This window comes from Melospiza georgiana, chromosome 3 (assembly GCF_028018845.1).
Source record: "Melospiza georgiana isolate bMelGeo1 chromosome 3, bMelGeo1.pri, whole genome shotgun sequence".
Lineage (NCBI taxonomy): Eukaryota > Metazoa > Chordata > Aves > Passeriformes > Passerellidae > Melospiza > Melospiza georgiana.
The window spans coordinates 81,449,707-81,476,004 of record NC_080432.1 but is presented as its reverse complement, the minus strand read 5'-3'; the positions used below and the strand labels follow the sequence as shown (position 1 = coordinate 81,476,004).

At 37.7% G+C, this 26,298-nt stretch overlaps 1 protein-coding gene across 1 annotated transcript in view; it reads left to right on the top strand.

Moving 5' to 3' along the window:
* CDC40 (cell division cycle 40) overlaps positions 1-25,854 on the top strand; it is a 35,286-nt gene extending 9,432 nt beyond the window's left edge. The window contains exons 3-15 of the mRNA XM_058021528.1: positions 206-335; positions 9,188-9,271; positions 11,198-11,337; positions 11,945-12,041; positions 13,684-13,823; positions 14,355-14,429; positions 15,006-15,051; positions 16,392-16,493; positions 17,636-17,751; positions 17,835-17,968; positions 22,498-22,574; positions 23,982-24,126; positions 24,869-25,854. Of these exons, the coding sequence (XP_057877511.1) occupies positions 206-335; positions 9,188-9,271; positions 11,198-11,337; positions 11,945-12,041; positions 13,684-13,823; positions 14,355-14,429; positions 15,006-15,051; positions 16,392-16,493; positions 17,636-17,751; positions 17,835-17,968; positions 22,498-22,574; positions 23,982-24,126; positions 24,869-25,046 (1,464 nt within the window). The 3' untranslated portion in view covers positions 25,047-25,854. The remainder of the gene's footprint in view (positions 1-205; positions 336-9,187; positions 9,272-11,197; positions 11,338-11,944; positions 12,042-13,683; positions 13,824-14,354; positions 14,430-15,005; positions 15,052-16,391; positions 16,494-17,635; positions 17,752-17,834; positions 17,969-22,497; positions 22,575-23,981; positions 24,127-24,868) is intronic.
* Positions 25,855-26,298: the final 444 nt, after the last annotated feature.

The window sequence follows — 26,298 nt, the reverse complement described above, 5'->3', positions numbered from 1 at the left end:
CAGCTGTGTGATTACTGTGTGAAATAGCAGATGAAGAAGCTTATTCAGTAAGAAATTTAAAGTTGAAGTGATTTTGCATTACCATTTTTGAAAGACGGGTCTCTTTTCTTCTGTGTTTTTTTTTTTTTTTTTCTGAAAAAATAAACACACAAAAATAAAAAAATTACTAATTCTGCTCCACCTTGTTTTATCATTTTTGATGAAGTTTGGACCAGAAAATCCATTTAGGACTCAGCAAATGGCTGCACCTAGAAACATGCTTTCTGGATATGCAGAACCAGCTCACATCAATGATTTCATGTTTGAACAACAAAGAAGAACATTTGCAACCTATGGTAAGTCCTTAACAGTGGAATTCACCTCCATCTTTATCATACCCAGGTTGGAAAAATCATGATGGTCTTGATAGAACAATTAATAGGACTGTAACTTCTGTCAACTGCTTTTTATCAGAATTTATAAAATGGGAAAAGGCTTTTGAATGAGAATCCCTATGAATAGAGATCATAGTATTTATTTGGGAAAATTCATTTTGTAATTCTATTTTGGACTGTAGTCCAGTGTATGATTTCCTAGCAAGCTTCTCTTAATTAATCCTTCCATTAGTTGCACCAAGTGTATAAAACACAAATCAAAATTTCACACTTCTCATATGACTAACTGTAGATCTGTTATGCAAATAGATTCCTTCATTTCATGTGATTCTGACTCCCTCTAAACCATAAGGAAGCCTTACTGAGTTGTCAGCTTCTTCAGTGGTTGCCCCTTGATCCAAACTGAAAGAACCAGGTTTGCAGAGGATGGGAATGCATTACTAAAACAGACCCAAAGAACTGTCTTGGTAGTCAGTGTAGTAGTTGCTTTCTTATCTTGGATAACATTTTCCCTTGTAAATAGTGGCACTTGAAAAATAAAACATTTCAGTCTTGGGGAAGCTTGAGATTCAAACAGGCTTTTTATGAATTGCTAGAAATTTATTTTTTTTTTAGATGGGAAAAATAGGGATAGACTATGGATTCTAAACACTCTTTCACACACATTTGAAAGAACAAAGCTGCCATATGTTTACATATAACAGTGGTTACTTTTTTTCCTGTGTTTCATTGTAAGCTTTCATTTCTGTTTTAAGTTTGATTGCAAGTGCTTGTTCAGATGAAGTATCCTTTATATACTTGAAATTCAGTTTATTAGACAAGACCTGATACTTCCTGTGTTAACTTAAAATGTCAAAACACTCAAATTTTTGCACAACAGATTTGCGTCTTTCTTTATTCACATTTTCATTCAAAATACTACTTCTTGCAAACTGTTTTGCCTCAAAAATCACCTTCCTCAACAAGTATCCTTAATTTCATTAGGGCTTTATGCATGCCTGAATTCACTTACTGCATTCTGTGATGCATGAGATTGGGACTTTGTTGCTAACATCTGTGGTAACTACCTATTACAGTGGAAGAAAATGCCTCACATGAGAGCCTATCCCACACTCAATTTTTCTTTGTACTTGAGTTTTATTAGAAGCTTTCTTGTAAATGTTGAAAATTGAAATATATTACTGACAGAGTTTTTCTCTTACATAGTTTTAGCTAATCAGTACTTTTCACTGAGTTGTTAGGATGTGGACTATAACCAAACTGACAATATTAAGAAATGGATATCTAGTTTCATAGCATAATTTTAACTTAGTTGACTGTAATTTTGATATTAGATCTTGACAGACAATACAAGTAGGAGCCTCTATTCAAGATCTGAATAGACAGATTAGATTTTTTTTTCTATGAAATTAAATGTAACATTTTGTGGGTTGAAATTAAATGTAATATTTTTGTGTGTGTAAAATAGATACTGGGAAAAAGTGCCTGTAGGCATGTAGTGTTTCATTTGGGGTTTTTTACTTGAAAAGTTTCATTTGGAGAAAGATAAAGCTAGCAAGTCTACTCCAAAACTACTTCTATTGGTTATGTCATCACTGTATAGCAACTGTCTTGAAAGCTGCATTAAAAGTGAATATAAAAATGTATTTTTAAACCTTGTAACACTGGCAACTGTGCACCTATCATTCAGCTTTCTAGAAATGTTCAACAGATAATTATCTGGATATAGTGACAATGGAACTAGGAATAGGCTGAGATACAGGCAATTTAAACAGCAAAAGCCAGCACTGAGAACCTGAAGTTCAAGCTAGGAGATGCAGGAAGTGAGCATGATATTCTGGCTCAGTAGAAGATCTGTTAAAAACAGCACTCCTTTAAGCTGTCAGAATGTTATCTATTAACACTTTCAATACCCTGTTTTTCCATTTGGAAGGATGCAATAAATATCTTCTCAGAAAATAGGAAGTATAGAAATGCAAATAAAATTGATAGGCATAACCCCAAGCCATAAATCTTTTTAAGACTGATTCATAACCTATTAGAGGAGCAGGAGTAAACCTCTCTTTTAAAAGCTGCAGATCTTGAGACTTCTGGTCTCTATTACTCTGTTTAGCACCATTGCACTAAGGCAGGAGGTCTCAAACAAATCTGCAAAGGCTGGGAAATAGAGAAGCAGTGACTGTAAATGAGGGACAAGGGTAGTAAATGAGATCATGTGTCCAAAACAGCTCAACTGTCTCAGTGTCTTCCACCAAAAAAAGCCAGCTTTATAATACATAATCCTGAAAGTTTATACGTATTCATTGAGAAAACTGTATATTAATCACAAACAAAACCCAAGTATTTTTTGGCAACTAGTCTTTCTTACCTGCTTCTTGTGCAGTTAATATTTACTCTTAAAAGTACATTTTTCTTGTGTTGCTTGGATAGCATCATTGAGAACATTCATGCTGTCATTGATTGAGGATCCTTCCAGCCTTTTATTCCATTGGACAAGTGGCCAGCAATGGGTATCTAGTGAGGAGCAGAAGAAGGAAGCAAGAAAATAGTGATACACCTGAATACTTTTCAATACACAGTCTGTCAGCCAAGGGCAATGGTTGTATATTTATTAATTTTCAGACAACTTGTTGGGGGTTTTCTGTTTTTTCTTTTTGACAAACGTTTCCAGCTGCTTCTTGAACCCATATAATTTTTCTTTGTTCAGTAACCTGTTTCAGGCAGCTCTGCAACTTAGCAGCTCCTTATGTGAGGAAGTATCTCTGTTCTGAACTTGTGGAACCTAACAGCTTTCTAGTTTGACTTCATATTCCCATGTTTCTTATGCTGGAAAATTAAATGAGCAATCATTTCTTATTCACCACTTCTGTGTGATTTCTTATTTTATAGATCTTGGCCATAGCTTCTTCTCAGTCTCCTTTTTTTTTCCCACCTGGATAGATCTGATGAATCTTCTTGTTCCTCAGTGGCAGCCTTTTCATGCCTATGGCTGTCCTTGTCTCTCTTCTCTGTCTCTTCTAGTTCCACTGTATAGCTCCTAAGATGGAAAGCAAAGCTGTGCACAGCGGTTATGTGTTATTCTCACTGTGAATTTGTTCTGTGAGTAACTTGCTCTAAGCTACTTGCTCCATTTTTCCACATCATTTATCAATATGTTGGATGTCATGGGCCTGAGCATGAATCCACCAGCAACTTTCCTGTGCAAGCCAACCATTTATTTGTGACAGTGTTTTAATAACTTTTCATCAATTGACCACGTAAAGACCTGTGGGTTTTTAAAATATCATTGAGGCATCCTGTAATCAGTCTAACTTGGTTTTGTAAAGGTATCCAAGATCAACTAAGCTTGGCTCATTCACAGGATTGTCACCTCAGAAATATTGTGGAGATTTTCTCATTGTGATGTACCTGTAGAGAAAACGGTGGTGTCTGTTCTCCTGCAATATATAATGCTCATCCAAGTGCATACTCAGTTTCTTTATTGTAGTTTCTACTCCTTGAATCTTCTAACAGTACAAATGTCTGGCAGGTTGATCTGTAGTTCTCCATATCTCCTCTGAAATGTCCTTTGAAAGTCAGCATTGTATTTGATACATTCCTTTTCTGCCATATTGAGGTGATATTAGGTGAGAGTACCTGCACTGTGATTTGACTTTAGATCTCTTGGGTGACTGTCTCTGATCCTGGTGTTTTGTTACCACTTATTTGACTCTCTAGTTTCCTGGCATTTCATGTGGAGGTAGATTCAGCATCATGTTGCCCATAAAGCAAGATTCTGGCCCAGGAGTCCACTGTTATCAACATGTGTTTAATGCGACCCTCACAGATGCTCTTCTCAGTCCGTGAGCATCAGTTGGCCTATATATTGTTGGGTGCACTTTCTGTGCCTGCCAGTTTTGATGAAGGACAAGTGTTAGTTTTTATATCCTATAAGATTTCCCTCACTTTTGGAGGCAGGCTGCCTTAGTGTGGTGTTTACTTTGTCTGCTGGAGTTTGATCTTTGTATTTTCCACATCTGGATGCAACTTCAACTCTTTGAAGAATAGTTTCTTATTTCTAATATTTTCTCTTAACATGTTATTCGGCAGTGCTCACTTCCTCTGGTTGCTTTAAAGTTGTGTTTTATTAGCTAGCAGGCATGAGGAGTTTTTTTTTCCTACATGGTGTCTTTGAAGTGCCCCTGCATTTGAAAAAGGCTTTACCCTTTGGTGCTTACTTTCTGTTCCTTTTAGAAATCTTTTCTTAATATACCCTCCTATTTTGAGATTAAAATTATTTTCATAGATGTTTTTCAATCTTCCTTTGCTTTGCCAACAATGTTCATTTTATACCCCATTATGGTCATTGTTAAAATGTGTGTCCTTAGAAAGAATATCTTACAATCAAGTTTCCTGTACTGCTAAACTGGCTTTTTTTCATGTGAATCTCTGGCATGACTGCTTCATGGTACAAGTACATTGTGTAAAAATTATCACATCTTGGTGTGAGATTTGTGCAGTCTGCAAGGAGATGACTAAAATGTCATTATTACTGTGCTTCTTTCCCTGGCACCTGTTGTTTAATCTCTCATGGTTACTGCATTTTCTCTCTTAATGGTCACTCTGGGACTTCTGGCAACTCTACTCACCACTGCTTAGACCTGAAGTTTCAGTCCACAGGATCATTTAATGCTCATTAACACTATTAGCTTGTTAATCTGATTTGTCTTTAAGCTTTCTATGGCATAGAGCATGTTTTTCCCCACTGGCATGACCATCTTATTTCTGTATTCTTTCTGCCTGGTAAAGCATATATTCCATGTCCAATTATGTCAGTACTGTCCTACCAATTATGTTAGTTTATTATTTTAAAACAATATGTTCCAATGTATTACTTTTAGCCTTTGTTTTGCACGTGTGCTTGGGTTTTCCATTTCCCTGCCTTCAGTTGGAATAGGCTTCTGTGATTATTAGTGTCCCCATTACCTGAGATTTCAGATTTCTGTGCTGCCTTTTCCTTGGGTTTCTGAAGATTGTGTGTCATTGCAAATTGTTTACTTTTCTTTAAGTATTTTTAAAGTATTATATTTCTTTAGGTGTTCTTTAAGTACCCCAGATATTTTATCAGAAAGTACTCTCTCATCCTTCTCAGGCCATTTGCTTTTTAATTTAAATGAGACCTACCCATCTCAGTAAGGTTCCCTTTATTCCAGGAGTTAGGGAAACTGAAGTTGTCTCAGGCACTGGAGATGTTTTCCACATTAGGGTTAAAATCTGCAGTGACTGAGAGAGCTGGGACTGTTCAGCTTGGGAAAAAAGGAATCCTGAGGGGGACACCTTATTGCCCTTTACAGTTACCTGAAAGGTGTATACTGATGGCATAATCCATAATAAACATTGAATAAAATAGTCCAAGTAGGCATTTTATGATCTTGTGAAAGGTCCTCTCCTAGTTTAATGGCAAACCATTAATAATTGCTCTGTGGGAGTCTGACTTTTTTAGTTGGTAACCAGTTCTGCATCTGCAGTCCTGGGTGATATACCCTAGTTTGATTCCATTGATGTAAGGCAGTCTTCTTATTTTAATTTCAACTATCAAGAAAATAAAATTCCCCTTCACAAGACATTATGATTTAAAATGCTTAACTAACATTATTTTTTCAATGTTGTATTCCTTGGAGCATGTCAAAAAAGACTAGGAAATCCTAACAACACATGTTTATTCTTCTGTATCTGCGCTCTCAGCTGAAGGAGTCTCTTTTCTTGAATATTCCCTTTTGAGTACTGATAAAAAGTCAATATATGAGCACATATACATTTTCAGAAGAAGAATTACAGATTATTTTTTACATGCTGCACATAAATTGTTCATGAATATTTTAGCCATTTCATAGCTATTTGAGCATCAGTATCAGTGCTCATCCTAACAGTGGACTACTTCACTCATGCAACATTTGGTATTTTTAAATCTCTTCTTCACAAGATAATGTCCTTTTTAATAAGAAATAGTCCTCTATTGAAGTCTAATGAATCTCAAAGCTCTTTCTGAGTATTCAGTAACTTGGTTATAGCAGGATTATGTCATCACTAACACTGATATTTTAAGAGCTTAAAATAACTGCCTTGGAAATAACACTTGTGATTTTTTTTTTAATCTACTCATGTTACATGCAGCACCTACAGTCACTTATTACCTGTTAACAATTGTAGGCACTTTATTATCTGATTACTTTGATTCTGTAGAAATGCCAGTGCAGTGTGGGTTAGTCCAGCAGTATTTTTCCTCATACCTGAGCTACTTTGGGTCTCTGTGTGCTGCATTGCACAGTGAGGTGTAAACAGGCTTTAATGAGCTGTCTTTCTGGAATGCACATCAAAGTCTAATTATTTAACCAACCATTTTCAGGTGCACTAAAATTATGGATGTAGGTGGAATTGTATCTTTCGTTGCTAAAATGTTGTGGGAAATATCTGCCTCCTAACAAAAACTGAAGGAGCCACAGAAGTCAGGGCACACTATGTGGGATACCAGCTGAGTAGGATAAAAGCAAGCTGTCTTTTGCAGCTGCGTTTAGGAGTCCCAGCCAGAAGGAAAATATTCCCTTTCACATATCCACTAGAAAGTAGAAATTGTTCAGAGCTTTTCTATGAGAATGATGCTGGACCAAATTCAACCCAACTGTAAGTCTCCACTTCCACGGGAAGCTGTGCTTGGCCCAGGGGCCCTATTCATGGGAATACTGTCCCTCTTTTACAAGTACCAAGCAAATAGAGTCCCAGAGATGGTGTCAATACAGTTGGAGGACAAGTAAAGCACTGTATTGATTTTGACAGCAATCCAAAGTAATATCTCTCTACTGTTAGCAGAAACCTTATAGCTTGGAAGGGAACTCATTGAAATAGTGGCTTAGGAAAAGCAGGCAGCTAAATTAGGGGAAGTCTGATTGCAGTGTTGGCTCAGTTTGGTTATCCATAGAAGTAAATCCTACTAAAAGTCTAGAATAAATTATTTTACTTCTTAACAGAGGAATAGTGGGAATGTATATTTGGTAAGAAGACATTGGCATATATTTCTCTTCCTATATTGTATTCATGGATCATCTGGACATATGTTGTTCCACAGCTGGGTTTTACCAGGTTTGAAACTATAGGGCTGGTTGGCAGGTGGAGTGCTGTGTTTGGATTGGGAATACCTGGTGTGTTCTTGGAATGACACTTCCACTAATTTCAATAGTACTTTTTTTTTCCCAGTATCCAAAAGGAAATTTAACTGGACCATGTTCTAGGAGAGTAGTCTTTCTGAAAAGTGTTTGGGGAGACAATCTCCTTTGGCTGTTGGAATGGTGTTGATAGGTTCTCAGCTTGTATGTGTTTGTATGTGCATTTATGAGCCATTGGTCTCCAGAGTAAACTAGATAATCTCTCTCTGCTCGTGATTGCCTCTGTGAATCAACAAAAATACAGGAATTAGATGCTGTAGAATTTAACTCATTACATGTGTTTTACTGGTGATTTAATATCTTTCTTTATCTTTTTTTCCCATCCTTGACAGAGAGGAATTCTCATTGACTCCTCAAGAGACATTTTGTCACTTTAATATTTAATAAAAATTGTGATTATGTCCACCAGGGTGCAGCCTTTCCCAAAAAAATAAATAAACCATGGTGGTCAGTAAGTGTTCAGTGCACCACCTGTTTCTTGGAAACCAAATGAATTTATTTGTCTATCTTATAAGATCATGTTATCCACTTCAGGAGAAATGGAGAAAAAAAGTTGGCTATATGTATAAAAATTGTAAATATCCTGAATAGCTATGAAATGATTGTCCATTTTATAAATTATTTATAAGACTAAATGCAGCTGATTTTGTTGTGGTTGGAGTTGTTTGGATCTGTTTTGTTTTTATTGAGGCTCAACAGCTGTCATCAGGAAATGAAGATGTGACTATTTAATTCTTTTAAAAATTAAAGTCCATGACTGCTGCTTCTGGTACCATCCACATTAGTTAAAACAACTCCTTTCAAGTTGAAGCTTTCCCAGTTGTGGAGGAGGAGGATTAAGTAACTTTTGCTCTGGGAGACAGAATACACACAAATCCCTAGAAAACTTCAATTATTTTTTCCTCCATCTCTATCCTCTGCCTCCCAGCTGCTGCCACCCCAGGGCTGCCAGAGATGACAGTCTCTGACCAGCAGAAGTAGTGGGCAGAGCAGAAGGCTGCTCCTGAAGCCAGAGGGCTCTGTGTATGCAGCAGCACTGGCTGCTTCCCACGTGACTCACTGGCTTTGCAAACCAAGGAGCAGTGCCCTGCACTAAAGCAGCATCCATTTAACATTGAGTGCACTGACATAAGATTTTGAGCTAGTCTTTTCCTTATGCTATGTTACTACAAGAATAGGTTGCCATGGCACTTCAAAATCTCTTTGCATTGCAGCACACTGGCCTGAATTCAGCGTGGACCTCACTCGGAGCAGGGGCGTCCTGGGGTCCTTGCCCACCAGATTCTGTTACTTGGCTTCTTGTGATTACCCACCCTTTGTATCTTGTGTATCTTATGTTGTTAACTGTTGCCTGTTACATTTCTTTATTTCTCTGTGCTGTGCAAATGTAAGAATTCTGATAGCAGTATGTACTCGAGGGCCTCATGGTACTATCTCATAGTCATCTTTATACTCAGGCCAACTGAAAAGTTAATGGGATTTCAAAGTTTCAATCTTTCATCATCCCCAGCTTGTTCAGAGTAAACAGGAAAGAATTTGCAGAGGGACAGAGTAGTAAAAGTTGTACAAAACTGAAAAGCTTGAAATAACAGTATTTTTTTCCTCTTGTTCCAGGTTATGCATTAGATCCCTCTGTAGATAACCCTGAAGCTGCTACCAAATATATTGGTTCTGTAGAAGAAGCTGAAAAAAATCAAGGTAGTTAATTCAGAATCTTGTATAAATTACTTGCATTTTTAAATTGTTTTCATTGCTTCTTTACTAATGGGTATTAGCAAAGGAAAGTATTATGTGAGACTTACCCATGTCCAAGAACACAATAAAGAAGAAATGTTTTGCAATTTTGATGCAGAGGGGAAAGAGAGATATTGGAGTGTTTTGTTTTCTTGAAGTAGCAAATGATTCAGGTTGTCATGACAAATTTCAGAATAGGATTTGTAATGTGCCGTTGCATGAATACAATTTATCAGTACTATTTGAAACAGCTTTTTTATTCTCTTAAATTCTGTGTAAGCTAACATTGTCATGTGTCTGCATTAGGATAGCTGTCTGTTGAGCTAATCACCAAAGCTGCTCCTCAGGAGCAAACTGATCACTCTGTGTGCAACCTCTGGCACTCCTGTTGGGGGCTGCATGTTATCTCTGCTTAGCAAAGTTAAGCTCTTTGGGTTATTTGGAAAAGAAAAACCACTGGAAGGTTGCCAAATGGTAACAGCACGGCATGCCACTGGGGGGATTGATACCAGAGGCATGGGCTTTGTAATTAATACTTTGATACAAGATATTTAACACTCAAAGGGACTCGTTTGCATTGGAAAACTGTACCTGTGTAAATGTCATGGTTATGCTTTCCCTTGCATGTCTTTTTCAAATATCCTATTCACAAGGGTATACAAAGGATCTTTATTTCTGTGTCCTTTTCCTCAGAATATATCCAAGCTTATTTCAGTCTTTCCTTCCAAAGAAGGAAATAACTAAGATTAAACCATTTTAAAAAACCCTTTTCATAATGGAATTTCATACTTCATTTTAAGAAAACCCTTGATTAATGTGATTCCTTCTGATCACCACTTAACTTTTTACATTGCCTATTTTCCCCTTGTTTGTGTAAAGCTTCTTTTGTCTCTTTTGTACTAGATGAATATTACTGCTGCTGCAGAAAAACATTTTTTGGAAACTGAACATAATTGTATATACAAGCTTGGAAAACTTAAAATATGTTAAAATAATTACCTACAGGGTTTTTCCCCTCCCATATCCATATTGTATAGTGGTTTTGACACATTAAATTCTGTGCAATATTTGTGAAAAGCTAGTATTTCTATGAAAGAAGATGATAGTGTTTGGAGGGAGATGACTGTCAATAGTGACAGACTTTTTAAGAGGGCCTGTAACAATAGGACAAGGGTAATGATTTTAAGCTAAAAGAGGACAGATTCAGACTAAGTCATAAGGAAGAAATTTTTTACAATGTGGTTGGTGAAACACTAGAACAAGTTGCCCAGACAGGTAGTGGATGCCTCATCCCTCGAAACATTCAAGTTCAGGTTGGACAGGGCTCTGAGCAACCTGATCTTGTTGAAGATGTTGCTGCTTATTGCGACGTGGTTGGAGTAGGTGACCATTAAAGGTCACTTTCAACCCAAACCATTCTATAATTCTGTTATTTTTTTCTAAATTAAAATACACAGTTGGGGTTGGGGTTTTGGGGCACTTGTCTTATTTTCATTTTGGGGCTGTTTTTTTTCAAACTGAGAGGGTTCAGAGGAATCAGAAGCCAGGAAGACTTTACTTTCAAAGACTACACTATTTAAATCATGAAAATTGATGTATTCATGCAGTCTGCAGACTTACTGTTAAAAATTTATGGTACATGCCTGGTTAAATATTCTAACTAGCAAGGATACACAGTTAAAGTGTTACTCTGTTACTGCACATAGTTAGCGGTGTTCATAGCTGGAGAAGTGAGCAATGCTTTGGCCAATTTTGATCAAATACTTTTTCCATGTTGTCCTTTATATTGAAAGGAGCAGTGGTGGTGGCTTTTTCTTCTAAACTGACTATGGTGTAACCTCTGATGTATGCTGTGTTAGCAGTTAGTCAGTGTGTTGTTTCCTTCTTCAGGTTTAACAGTGTTTGAAACAGGACAGAGGAAAATTGAAAAGAGGAAGAAATTCAAGGAGAATGATGCATCTAATATTGATGGGTTTCTGGGACCATGGGCGAAGTATGTTGATGAAAAAGAAGTAGCCAAACCATCAGAAGTAAGTCCTGCTTTAACAAAATGGATACAAATTGTCAGTACATGGCAGTGGTTTCAACAGAGATCCAGTTGCACTAGTGCTTGTCCAAGCAGATCCATGCTATGCTTTGGGGTAATTAGAAACATTTTGGGTGACATATCCAAATAAAATGTTCCAGATATTCTGCCTTCAATTATTTGGAACACTTTTTGCAAATAAAATTAATTCAATCTGTGTGTAGAGTCTGATTAAAAGAAACAGCTTCGGGGGAAAAAAAAGTTAAAATAAAACTTTTTTTGAAAGCAAATGGCAAATTAAAACCCCCAATATCACACACACAAATGCACACACCCTGAACCGTCCAGCCAACAGATATCCTTCTTGTCCAGTCAATGCTTAGTTTTAGTCTGTGACTAAAAATATATTTGTTCTTTTCAGTGTACATAGTCTTCCAGGCCTTTATGGTTTTGATAGGGGTATTCTCTTTATTGATGCTTAGAAATATTTCTAATCTTGTTTAGCAAATAAATATCTTCTTAATAGTGAGTAAACAATAGTGCAGTTCTGGATTTTGTGATGTGGTTCTGAATGCTGACTTTTTAAGAGATCATGTTTTATTTTTTTCCAGGAAGAGCAGAAGGAGTTGGATGAAATAACAGCTAAGAGGCAGAAGAGAGGAAAACTAGAAGATGATAAACCTGGAGAGGAGAAGACTATATTACATGGTAATGGCATCTTCCTGGCTGTTCTCATTTTCTAGCTCACTGTGTTTTCTTGCCTGCTGTGTTAATTAGTGAGGATGGCAGCCAGCCTCAGCACGTTGATGTTTCTGTATTGGAGATAACAGCACTCACAGGCAAAAGCATAAAGGACAGGGAAAGATATAAACTTGGACTAATTCCACTTCGTACTGTGAAGAGCAGTGTGGAAATATAATTTTTCAGGGTATTGGTTTTATTTATTTATTTTCAGTGTTACTAGATGCACGTATCTTTTTTCTGTTTCACAGAGCAAACATTTTGAAGTTATGGGTTTGGCTTAGTTCCAGCTTCAGAATTATTGTAGTTTTATGTGTCAGTATTTTCATCAGCAGGTAGTGCTCTGAGTTATGGTTTATGAACAATTTAGAAAATCACTTGGACTTTACACTTCCTCAATTTTTAATGTAAATGTTCTTGCTGTCATATTATGAATAATTGTGTATCAATTAATTACCCTAGAGAAGCCTGTAGTATGGGTTACCTTCAAAGAAAATGGTTTGGTAATTAAGTAGAACTCAGTAATTTTTTGAAGCTCTTACTTCAACTGTGTGCATACAAAACAGCCCTTGGTGTGGCTAGTTTGGTAGACAGGGTCTCCCTTTGTGTGCCAGTTTCTACAGCCAGGCTCACACACAGGAGCTGTGAGCATCCTTTCTAATGTGCATTGAGGAAGAAGTGACTGTGAGAAAAGCATTGCTGGCATTAGAACATTGTTCTGTTTATGTGTAGTAGATCATGATGGTATTTATAGCAGTGAACATAACAAACATGAAATTTTAGCCATTGAGCCTCCTATGGGCTAATTATTTTGTATCCAAGTTTGCATGCTCTCTACCTGAAATTTCACAGTGAAAGACCTTGCCTATAAACTGTGATCTCACATGCAAACATTCCAGAAATACTCCATTTTGAAGATGTGTGTATGCATAGATACTGTGCAAGAGTACAACCAAAACTCCATAACATTCCAGTAACTGAGAAATGAATTTAATCAGTGCGCAGTTTATTGTCATGACTACCCAACATACGTCTACTCTGAAATAATCCATTTCCTGCACAATGCATCCCTGTGTTTCTGACTGTCCAATCACTTCTTAATTCTAGCTAAAGAGCAGTTGTTGGCTGCTGCTGACCAATATTGGTTCATGCTGGCCAAATGAATCTTTTTTTCCTTTTTTTGTAATTCTGTTGACATGACTGACCCAGCACAGAGTTGGCCAGAATGTGAGTTGCAAGCAAATGTCAGGGTTAGAGTTGCACGGTTTAATCTATGGAGCGTTAGTGTAAGCGAAGTCTTTTTGGTCAGGGGAACTCTCTTGCTGTTTGATGATGAGTAAAATAGGTAAGAGAAAGATTTTCTTCATGTTTGGATTGTAAGGTTCCAAGCAGACTTTGCTGAATTGACATAATTTGAGTATAACTGATGTCAAATAAGATTCTCCATCTGTATGAGGAAGCTGGTTTTTCTTATACCCCCTCTCTCACCTCTTGCTCTATAGCAGAGCAGCTATGTTGAGAAAACTCTAATTGTGTGAGTTATTAAGCCTTTCAAAGATTATAACCTCTTAAAATATGGATTCTCAGAATTCTCTGTTTACCTTTTCAGTTAAAGAAATGTATGACTATCAGGGGAGATCTTATCTTCATGTCCCTCAAGATGTTGGGGTTAATCTCCGTTCTACAGTACCACCTGAGAAGTGCTATCTTCCAAAGAAACAAATCCATGTGTGGTCTGGGCATACAAAGGTAGGAATCTTTGTGAGCATAGAGCATACCAACCCATTTAATTTGTGGTCTGCAGCTAGTAATTTCTATAAAACTGAAAAGTCAGTAGAAGGAAAGAGTATTTTCCTCTTTGCCATACTCTGCATGTAATTAGTTGAGTTACATGCTCAAGGTGTTTGCCTGTTCCACTGCAGTTGTCTAGCTGCATATACTTTTTGACTTCCTACCTTAAAGGGTAAAGTATTATTCAGTGACTTTGGGAGGATTTGAAGTTATTTCTGAAACTACAATGTGAATGACAATAAAGCTGATTCTAGAGATTCCTAAGAATGTTTGGGGTTTGAGGGGTTTTTGTAGCAAAAGTACTTAAGGGCTATTTCGTATCAAACTTGGGTGAAGTTACATAGGTTTGGTGATTACAGGTTTCCCAAATATAGCTAATATCTTTGAGAGGTGTGTCTTGGTAAGGGTTTTCTTTGATGCTGCTTAAAATCCACAGTGAAGAAACTCCTAGATTATCCACTTACTATTAACTTATGTTCTTATTTACAGGGTGTCAGTGCAGTCAGATTGTTTCCTCTGTCTGGGCATATAATGTTGTCTTGCTCTATGGACTGCAAAATTAAGGTGAGTTATTTTTCTGTTTTCATGAACACATTTTATATCATCCTGGAATACAGACTGTGCATTTTAGGATACATAAACATACTTCTACCAAATACCTTTCGTCTGTGTTAGAATAATGTTAGTTATTTTTAATAGCATTTAGAAGGTCACAAGTTTCTCACATTATTGCCTTTGTTGTTGTATTAATTTATTTTCTGTGAAGCCTAGTTTTACAACTAACAATAGGTCTCTGCTGAAATCTTTTACTGAAACATTTGTGGTGTGAACTAATCTCACTTCAGTCCAACATATATCAACAGAAAGCTGATGTTTTGGGGCTTTTGGGTTTTTTTTAGTAGCAAAACTTTAAGTCATTAGTTGGAATATAGTATGGGAGTTTTAGTTATTCTAAGGGAATTTTGCTGACAGGAAGATGACAGCATTCTAGTGAATTTCTGGATAGATTGTGATTAATCAGTACATGGTATATGTTTGTAATTAATTTCTTAAAAGATGTTTGACATATGTTGGCACTTAATTTCAGCATCATTATTGTTTAACAATTGACATATTTCCCCCCCATCCTTTTTTTCCTAGCTATGGGAAGTATATGGTGATCGAAGATGTCTACGAACATTTATTGGTAATTGATTTTTTTAAACTCATTTATGTCTGAAACAACTTCCTGGAAGAATGTGGTTTAGGTTAGCTTATTAATTTGTCAGAGAGAACTTGTGTGCATCCAAGCCCATGGCTGTTTGGAATGATCTTGGCAGTAAGGACTGAAAAACATGCATGTTTTGTTAAGAACTTTGTCATTATTCCAAGCAATTTAATGTTGATGTGTAACACCTTACAACTCTTAAAACAAGACATTAGTGTCCTACAGTCATGAATACTTTATGCAAGACTTCTTTTCTAAGGCAAAATTTTGACATGAAGTTGCCCCATCTTCATGTTGAAAACAGCAACCCTCTGTATTTGACTGGTGAGGGTGTCTCATGTCTGATCCCTCCTTAAATAGGTCATTCCATCTGTGCTGAGTTTTTAGTGCAAAAGCATGGGAAATCTTTTTTAGGTTCAGGTGCAGTCTTTGTTCATGTAACAGGTGCTTTTTAAAGCAGATATCTGAGAGAGAGAGAGAAATACAAACTTCTTAGCAACCTTGAATGCAGAACAAAAGTAGCTGATTCTCCTATTGAAATAGGAACATTTCTAGAACACTGAGTGAATATATGTTGAGTAACAAGAAAGAAGTCTTTTTTCACCTATTATTTCTGATGACAGCGGTGTGGCAAAGATGATGGCTCAAAAAAGGTTCTCTCTCAATAGACTGCTCTTTTTGAATAGTGTGACTGTTTTTCTCAAAAGATTCTTATTATCAACCAGATTTGCCTACCATTTTGCTATATTTCAATTACTGTGTCAATATTTAAACTAAAAAAAACTGCAAGTCTGATGTGGTGGTCACATAAAAGTATTGAGGCTGAGGGGTATCAGATGAAAGCATTCCTAATTTTCTGATCTAATATTTCCCATATTTTGTGCCTGCTTTCTAATTTTAAATGTTTCTCCATAAGATTAGCCTCACGTAGTGTTTGTCTCTCCTCTTTTTCAATAGATGTTGCCATTTATTAGAGTAGTTTAAATTTCTTCTGAAGTTCTTCTTGTGTATCAATTTATACAAATTTATACTTGTTTATCAAGTTGTTTCTGTGAGGTGCTTTTGTTTCTCTCTCCAGTATTTTAGAGGTGTGAGGGTGTTATGATGTTTTATTCTCACTATTCTTTAGGAGTTACTTTTTCTTTCTCACTTGAATTATTCTTTACTACTTCTCATTAAGAACTTCAATAAGTGATTTAAGTGATTTTCTTCATCTCTTTGCATTGTTAGAGCCTTTGAGTAATATGAATTTGTTTTTTTTAATTAATTCTAAGTATGAATGGATGGAAGTCTACCACTGCATTTTTTCTCTTTTGTAGGACACAGTAAAGCTGTCCGAGACATCTGTTTTAACAATGCAGGCACTCAGTTCCTTAGTGCTGCATATGACCGCTATCTAAAACTCTGGGACACTGAAACAGGTAGGCTTCTGTTTGTAGGTGCTGCTGTTTGGCACTGGTTTCAATTAATAGTGACTGCAAAGATATCTCAGCATTCAGGTTTTTTCCAGTTGTCCTTCATATTGTCTTGTAGTTCACTGTTTAGGCTTTCATTGCAGGATAATTTATCTTTTTTCACATGTTTTGTTGTTATCTGCAATGGTGCAGCTGACACTACCTGTATTTCATATAGCTTTGAATTTGAGAAGTTTGATAGTTGCTTGTAATGCTTGAACAATTTTTAGCAAAAAGACATCTTGTCAAATTGCATGTTTACATTTACAGGCATGAAATTACTCTTTACACCTAAATATGCTTAATTTAGAAAAATTATTTCACTTGGTCTTTTGCTTAACCTTAAGAGCACTCCAAATAAGAACGGGTGGTGACCTGCTGGTATAGAGAGTTGAAGGGTAGGTCTGAGGCTCTCATGCCTGGGAGATGCTCTGTAACATTCTGCCACAAATAGTTTGTTAAAAAAAATACAGGATAGATTTTGTCAGTATTCTTTTAAACCTGGGTCTCTTCAGGCAGAAAGGTGTAAGTCTAATTCTCCAGCGTTGAGTCTGAGCTCAGTTCTTTAGACAAAGCTTTTGGATTAACACGTCTCCTGTAAGTTACAGATGAGGAGTTATGAGGGTATTTGTGGCTGAAGCTAAGAGGGGAGGTCAGGGCTTTATTTTGCAATTGGATTACTGTTAACCTTTTCTGAGATTAGTCTTGAATTCTTGCCCACATTTGTATCTCTTGTTGAGAAGTCCTCTGATCCTAAGGAGATATGTTTTGCAAAAACAGTGGTCAGCTTGTGATATCCTTGTGAAGCTGTCCTTATGCTCTGTTATGTCCTGGTGGCATACAGGGTACCAAGCAGTTGTGTTGTTTGGGAAGCTGTAACAAACTTACAGAGCAGTTTGTGTGTGTGCATGTTTATGCAGGTGCATGCATACAAATGTGAAAGATGGTCTAATCAAAGAGCAGGGCAAATTCTGCCCTTTAATTCTCTCAAGGACATTAAAAGAAGTGTTGTCTGCTCTTAGTAAAGTGTTTTTTTCAGTATCTGCAAACAACCAATCAGCCCACAGCACTTCCAACCTGATACACTATAAATGGGTTTTCTGTTGCAGGGCAATGTATTTCAAGATTCACCAACAGGAAGGTTCCTTATTGTGTCAAGTTCAATCCTGATGAAGATAAACAAAATCTCTTTGTTGCAGGGATGTCAGATAAGAAAATTGTACAGGTATGTCTATTCAATATTTAATTCTCTAAGAGTACTGGTATTTAGTAAAAACCAAGTTCTTATTCTGACTTTTTAAATTGTAGTGGGATATTCGAAGTGGTGAGATTGTGCAGGAATACGATAGGCATTTGGGAGCTGTCAACACCATTGTGTTTGTGGATGAAAATAGAAGGTTTGTGAGTACATCTGATGACAAGAGTTTAAGAGTCTGGGAATGGTAAGTCTAAAATTTTGAATTTTACCTTAAAGTATATTGTGAGCAAACTGAGAAGAGAGTTAATTTTTAGAAGTACACATAGCACGTAGGCCACTGGAGTGTACTGAGTTCTAGCTAGCTCAGGAAAAGCTTCAAAAGACTGTTCTGACTTAATGCTTGAGACACTTCATTGATTTCCTCTTCCCCAAAGAAAACATAAGACAACCCTATCAGTCTGAAGCACACTGCTCTCTGTTAGTGGTCTCTGCTCTCTCCCCTTTCCCCAAGGGTGTATTAGTCTTTAAATTAACTCTTAAAGCAATGTCTGCTCTATTACAATTAGTGTGTGTTGGTTTTGAATGCTTTGAACTTGGATGTCCATAGTATTATATGATACTTGGCCCATGTTTGAAGTAACTAGTTTAGTGTAGCTTTATTCTGGTTTTCTGTTAGTTTTCTGTTAGGCTTTTTGGTAATAATTGGTACACACAGTAAGAGTACAATAGATGACAGAAAAGGGAGAGTCTGTCCAAGAAAAAATAATACAAAATATTTGAAATGGCTTCCAGTTTTTAACATTTAACCTGCAGAGAAAACAGATCACTCCTATCTGAAATGTTTTTCACAAAGTTCTAGATACTAAGATCTTGAACTTAGAACTTCTAAGATTTCTTTAGGATTTGAGAATTTATTTTTGAAATAATCAGTCCCATATCTTGAGGTATTCATTTCCTTTTGCTGTTCACACATGCAAAACTGTTGCATAATGCAGAATCTAGTTCGACAGTTCTGTGACTAATCAGTTTCTTCCTAGCTGCTTGCTTTTTTTTTTCCTGTAGCTTAGACAAGAGACTCCAGTCTGTGGTATTGGAATGTTCCCCAGTCAGGCAGCTAAATCCTCAGCTTGTCTGTGATCGTCTGCAATCATTGCCAGTAGCAGTAGGAATGACCAAAGTCTGGGAACCCAGGCTGAGGCTAGACATAAAATGCTGTCACCATATGCTGCTCCAAGAAAGCCTCTGTTCAGTACTTCATAAGCAGACCCGTTGATTTACTGAGCTCCTTAAGGAAAAATCTTTACAATACCATGTCTGCTAAGGAATGTCTCCTCTTTGTTGAGTGGGAGGATGATCTTGCTTGCACAAATCTGTTATTTCCTTGAGATTGGATTGCCCTTGTTTTATGAGCTTTGTGTAATGGCTCAAATAAATAGTGAAGTGGGTGGATTTAGTCAGTCTGTGGAGAAAAGCAGGAAAGGCAAAAAGGTTCTGGTATGGGAACATCGCAACCTGATTGTTCCAGTAGCAGTTTTTTTCTTCTGAGGAAAAAAAACATGTAATAGTGTTTTGTACACTGAAGAAAAGGCTCCCTTGTTGAAATGATAGGAAACTCGACTCTATGCAATATTCTGTAATGCAGTTGTTGGTAAATTCTTTGGTTTTATAAAGAGCAAGTGTAAGGCCATCTTCCTGGGCATGACTTGAAAACCTTTCCCCACAACCTACCATGATATATGCTAATTGGTCTGTAAGCATGTTTCTGTAATTTCAAGACTCAGATCTTTAAAATGCCTTACAACTAAGTTAACACATTTGTTATGAATGATTTTGGAGTTCAGAAATGACCTTGGCAAATTATTTCTCAAATCCTTTTCCTAAGTTAGTAAGAAAAATTATTTGCTACTTAGCAGTGATTTGGTTGCTGCACCTTTTGGCACTTTTCTTCAGTATGTTCTTCAGCACAATGTTTCTTCAGTATCCTACAGAAAAAAAGTGGACGTAACTATGACCTGAGTATGGCCTTAAAAGCTAGTAATTAGAAGTTAGTCTAATTGCTTCATTTCAATTGTCTAGAGGAATTCTGTAGTGTTTTGTAAACACTTTGACTTGGCCAGAGATGAGTAATGGGATGGCATGTCTGACTTTAGAGTGAGGAACTCCTGAGAACTTAAATCTCCTTTCCCAAGAATCCATCCTGTGCAAAGATTTCATGGAGCTGTACGTAGAATTGCAGTTGGTTAGTTGCTGAAAGTTCAGACTTCAATTATAGTACACACTCTTGTAGATTACATAGTTTATTTAGGAATATTAATGGAAGTACTTTAAAATTTGCCTGCCTTTGCATTTCATGTGATTGAGATGTTAAAATTGGTATGGGTATCGTATACTGTGTTCTCTCTTCTAGAAATGCAAAATATTATTTTATCTGTGCTTTGTATGCATCTGATCCTGCTTGGGTAAGCACTGAAATGATGTGAGCATTTAACTTTGGAGGCTGTTAGTTCTTTTTACCTCTGAGTCAGCCAGCAAAGCAAGAACTGTGCAGTGGCAATGAAGTTTTTATGCTGACAGGTTTTGGAGGCTTGTCATCTCTGTAAGTCTGTGCCCCTCAGTGGGTCTTTTCACCATGACTCCTGGTAGAGATAATGCAGTCTCCTGAGGGACATCTTCACTATGTGTAGGTCCCAATACTGGATTGGATTGTAGTGAGGGTTTGGGTTGGCTTGCTTCTTTTCCTTCTTTTGTTAAAAAGATTTTTCTGTCTCTTGCCTGGGGAAGAAGTTGTATCAAAACCCCAGAGTAAAACACTTCTAAATCTTGGCTAGCAGATAGAATTTCTGATATTTAAAACTTGTCGGCCTTTGAAATGCTATGAAGCGGGGAAAGGACTTTAAAATATTTAAATTTTAAATATTTGTCACAAAAAACAAACATGTCACCTGAGTTTTGAGGTTGGACAACCATGATAGCATCTGTGTTGGTAATTTTTTTAAGGGAGCAAGCTGACATTACTTATTTATTCCAGTTTCACTGGAAACAAATGTGAAACACAAATGCATCTCTTTATTCTGCCTAATAATTTAATGCAGCATATCCTGCTGCTGTCCTAAGTGTGCCTGGTAGGTATCAACATAAAGCAGAGCTGTTGTGAATAAATTCTAGCAGGTGAGCCTGCCTTCATTTGTAAAAGGAGAAGCAAAACAACCAATGCTGCATTTAAATTTCTGACTGCAGAGCAATTCAGTATTGGAGATGCATCTTCTGTGATGAGACTTTAGCGGGGCTTCCAGTGGGATTGGCTTTACCAGAAGGTTGTTGGTCTGCAGGAGTGCTGGGTGGTGGGAGTGGATCAGGGCCTGGCCTTGCTGCAGCAATAACCTGATGTCCTGTTGCAAGTGGAGTTGGAAATGGTTTGGGGAGGGTGTGGCACAGGGGCTGCACTTCCTGTGCTGTTGTGTGGATCAGCCTCAGAGATGATGTGGAATCTTCGCAGATTTGCTGCCCAGTGGCCATCTTAGGTCTGTCTGTTTGCAAGCTGGTTATCCCTGGCCTAAAGTGCATGCTTTTATCCGTGGAGTGTACTAAGTGGGTTGCCTGTCTTATTCTGAGGAGTAAATGATTTTAACTCGCAGGAGCATTTGTGTCCCTTCCTGACCACAGAGCAGCTTCTCATCCTGCTGCCCCTGTGTGTTGCTTAACTGGAGATGAGAGAAATAACTTCCTGCACAATAAAGCAGGATGCTAATTACCTTGCTAATGCCAGCTGTATTGCCATCCAGCAAGGCTGGGGCAGCTGGGACAGGCAGCCACCCACGCTCTCTGCTCCCCGAGTGTCCCAGCAGCCCTTCTGCTCTGTCAGTTACACAATGGAGTCATAAACATCCCCTTTGTATTAATTCATGTTGCTACAGAACATTTTGCATGTGCTTTCTGCAGAATACATTAATCAAATCTATTTTCTGCTGGAGGTTTCTTTTGCTTAATGAGAATGCCATGTACATGCCTTCCCTTTTTTCCAGTCTTCCAGTGCAGGGTAGGAGGAATACTGTGAATATGCACAAGCCGTTAGTAATTCAATTTATATAGTCAAAACCAAAGGGCAGTTCTGTGGAGTAAGGCTTAGACTGTCCTTGTTTTTACCCTAGGCCTTTGTACAGAACAGTGTATGTTAAGAACATCACTGGCACAGTCTTTATGCATTTGAGCTGGGAGTTCAGTGTTCATTTCAGCTGTGAATATTTGGAATTTGGTTGGCATCCTATTTGGGGAGGTCAGGAGGAAAAGGGCATGTCAAAGAGATGAGAGTCCTTTTTTCTGTTCCTTTAAAAAAAATGTTTAAAAAGAGGAATTTAAAAGAGACAGAAGTATTGATTTAAAACAAAACTCAAGTCAGTAAGATGTTCCAGTAAGATCCATGTCAGTATGTTCTTGCTATCTAAATAGGAACTTTGTAAGAGCTGCAGTTATACTGGAGGCAATAAAGGAACTTGTGCAATAATTTTGCTCTTAACAATTAGAATTATTACTCTAATTTAGACTCTGGCTCGTTTTACTGGAGTAAATTCACACTCTGAGATTATGCTTTAGATGGCTCTGCATCTGGAGCTCTTGGGTGAACATTCATAATATTTTTGAGTTTTTTGCATATTCTTCCTTTGGATGCCACCATACATTCTCCATGGTTCAGTTGCCACATAAATCAGCTGACTTGAAGCAGCTCTTTGGAACATCTCCATGTCTTCATAAAGCACATACTTCTTCCTTTTGCAGGGACATTCCTGTAGACTTCAAGTACATAGCTGAGCCAAGTATGCATTCCATGCCAGCCGTGACTTTGTCTCCAAATGGTAGGTTAACACTTTACTGCCTTCTTAGACCTTATTTACATAGGCACCCCTTACTGATTATTATCTCTGTGATGTTGCTGTGTTGCATCCTCCTTTCACCTCAGACTAACCCTTCCCCAGTCACTCTGTGCACTTAATCCAAGATTGGATTGAATCATGTTTTGATTTAAAATTCTAAAGAACAAGTATGTCAAAATGAGGGTTTATATCAGGGTAACTGTGTCAGTTTAAAATCAGGCCTTCATCCAGATGAGGCAAAAGCTACCATGTGCTCTTTGCTGTATTTAAAATATGAAAAGCAGGAATGGAGGGAACTGACAGTGGTGGCAGAGTGTTAAGCAAGTTCAGCAGTCCTTGTGGTGCCACAGTTAAAGTAGAAACTCATGTTGTACATGATCTTGTTCCCTTCTGTTATGAATGTAGTCCAAATAATTCTTGCATAAGAGAAATCCCAAATTATCTCAGTGTTTCTGTATGTTAATGTTTCACTGGTGTTTATGTTCTTCAATTAGAATCATCCTGAAGAAGGATAGTTGTTTAGTGCCTCCAGTAATCAGTGAAAATCCTTCTAACAAGGCAAAATTCCTGTTATCTGTTTTGGCCAAATTTAAATAGCTTTAGTGTCACCATTATTACAGTGTTGCCAGAATTGCTGTTAACAATCCCATTAGGCTGAGTAGAGGCTGATCAACTTGTTGCACAGCCAATGTTATGTTGTCACTGCATAAAACACTTTAAAGGCAGTGCCAATATGCAGAGTTTGGGACAGAAGTTTCTGTTCTGGCTGTTCTGTAGCATGTCATCATCACTGGATTCTCAGGCAGGAGCTAATGCACTGCCAAGATGCAAAATGAGATGAGGTTATGATTAGAAAAGCCTCAATTTTTCTGTCACAAAATATCTTTATTAATTGCATTCCATTAAGGCAGAGAATACTACATAGTTGCAAACTCCTCAGTCTACCTTAGACTTATTTTCCCATTAAGAAAAGAGGGGATGACTTTCTTAGAGTACCCACAAAACAGGTGATCAGGAAGAGTGCAGCTAGATGGATTTGGTTCCCCTCATTGAGTTATGTGATTGTGCCACCAGCAAGATGACACAGTATCTTTAAAACTTGACAGGAAGCCAGTGGGGTTGATGCAGCACATAGCTGGAGCAGTCAGAGCTTTAGTAGAGCCCTGAGTGCATTTTGTAGGCAGAGGCATCCCAAAGCCTGTCAAACATAAGGTTCCAACTCTTGGCAGGCAGAAACAATATCAGCTGTTCCCTAAACACCTGCTACATAATGAAAATCTGGATTCAGATAGTGCAAGAAAAAATGTCAAAATCTCTAAAAACATCCCACTTAGGTCTGTTTCTTCAGATGCAGCATCCTGACACCACCTTTGTTTATTGCATTTACAGGGAAGTGGTTGGCTTGCCAGTCAATGGATAACCAAATCTTGATTTTTGGAGCTCAGAACAGATTCAGATTAAACAAAAAGAAAATTTTCAAAGGTCACATGGTAGCTGGCTACGCTTGTCAAGTGGATTTTTCACCTGATATGAGGTAAGTTTTTGTGGGAATGAACTTCATCTTATAACTTGCAAGTATGGACTCTAAATTTTCTTTTGAATCCCCTGCAACATTCATGAATGCACAGTCCTGTTAGCTCAGCATTGGGCAGAGCTCCCTCGCCAAGCAGCAGAACAGAAAGTTCACTCTTAGCATCTGATAGGACTGAGAGAGGCTTCCACATCTGACTCCCATCTTTTTGCACGTGGTGTGCAGGATCTGTTCCCACAATGTGCACTCATCTAGAGTATCTGGGATTTGAACTCACCCAGTTTGCCCAGTTCCTAGGTCTGGTGTGGATATCCTCATTTACTGTTCAGAGAACCATCTCTTTCTTCCTGTTTGCTTAGTAATATGCCCATACATTATACTATATGTACATAAGATACAAGTTACTATAAAAACTGGGGAATAATCTCAGCAAACCTGGAGGAAAAAGTGTCTATAACTTTAGAGAAACTTGTGGCACTTTCTCTTGGGTTCCAGCCACACCATGCAGGGTATAATCACACTGCTTAGCACGTTTACCTCACAGTTGATGGATCACCTTCTGCAGGACTTGTGTGCTCTTAGAGCACAGCCTGAAAGCTAATTCCCTGGTAGGAATGTTCGCAGGCTGTGTCAGATGGGAAGCTCCCTGGAGGAAGCTCTTTACTGTTGCTCAGTTGCTGCTTGTAATAGCATGCAATGTCGTGCACACATGATACAAACTTTCATTTTATTCCTGTTAATACAGCTATGTGATATCTGGAGATGCAGATGGGAAACTGAACATCTGGGACTGGAAGACAACAAAACTCTACAGCAGGTTAAAAGCTCATGACAAAGTCTGTATTGGTGCAGTGTGGCATCCACACGAAACATCCAAAGTCATCACGTGTGGCTGGGATGGTCTCATTAAACTGTGGGACTAGAGGGGGTGCTGCAGAGACCAAGAGATGCAAGCCCTGCATACATCTGAGATTAGAGTGCATTCTGCTGTGAGGAGGGGTAGAAATTGTAATACTGCAGTTCTCAGCTCTCTGTATATATCCACTAAACACCAGGAAATTCAGAAGACTGAAGTGAGGATATAATTCTAAATATGGCATCTGGGAATGAGAAGCTAAGCTGAGGTCATCTGAAGCATGCAGAATCATGTGCCAGTTTGTCTCACCTCTGCTTGTGCAAAACACTCTTGTAAAATAATATAATTCTAAGAAAAACTATTTTTGTGGTTCTGGCTGTCAGGGAGTTTAAAGAGAAAACCAGCAATTGTCTAACTTTCTTCCTAAGAAGAAATCTTTGGTACCTACTGCAATAGAGCTGGAAAAGATAAGCACAAATCCACTTGCTGAGATTTGCTAATTCACACTAGAAATGAAGAATTAATTGGAAGCTAGCAGTTGTCAGATGAACTCTATCAACTGAAGATGCCATTCATAGTCTTAGTTTCTGTCTGTAGAATCATGAGGCTACTCACTTTCACTTTTGCAAGTAGTCTTCATTTTCAGGGTTTTCCTTGTAATGGTTGTGTGCTGTGTTGTTTTTTTGTCTTCCCATATGCTATTCTGTTCCAATAAGCATGACATATTAAAAAAAAAGTGAATGTCTCTTTTTCTGTTTGGAATAGTTTGTATTATAAGCCCCATGAAGGTTTTGACAATTTAATGTATATACATGTGACACCTTTTCTCTTTAAAGAACTTATTTTTAATAAATCTTTTTATAAAAACTGCTTATCTTTATTCAATTTTTCTGTCTTGCAGTATCCATATAAAATATTTCCTACCATTTGGTGTTTTAATGTGCAGTTGTATCGGTGTTCAGATAAACTCATTCTCTTGCAGTGTTCATCTGCATGTCCTGTGGACTGAAGCTCTGTTGGGGAGGCTGTTCCTGCTCCTCTGCTCTTCAGCATGTGGGTGGGAAAGGGCTGCTGCTGTCCTTTAGAGGATGAATTTCTGATGTGCTTTTCAGAGGGAGGGTTTGATTCCTGAGCTGGGAGTTGAGCTCTGGTGTGTGCCAGGTGCTGCTTCAAGAGAAAGCGGGCTGGAGAAATTTGGAACTGATTTTCTCCTTCAAATCCATTTCCCAAATGAATATGTGGCAGTGTGCCCTGACTGTTAACAGTTTATATGTGCAGAGAAATAAGGAGGAGAAGAGGAATAGAGCTGATAGAAAATC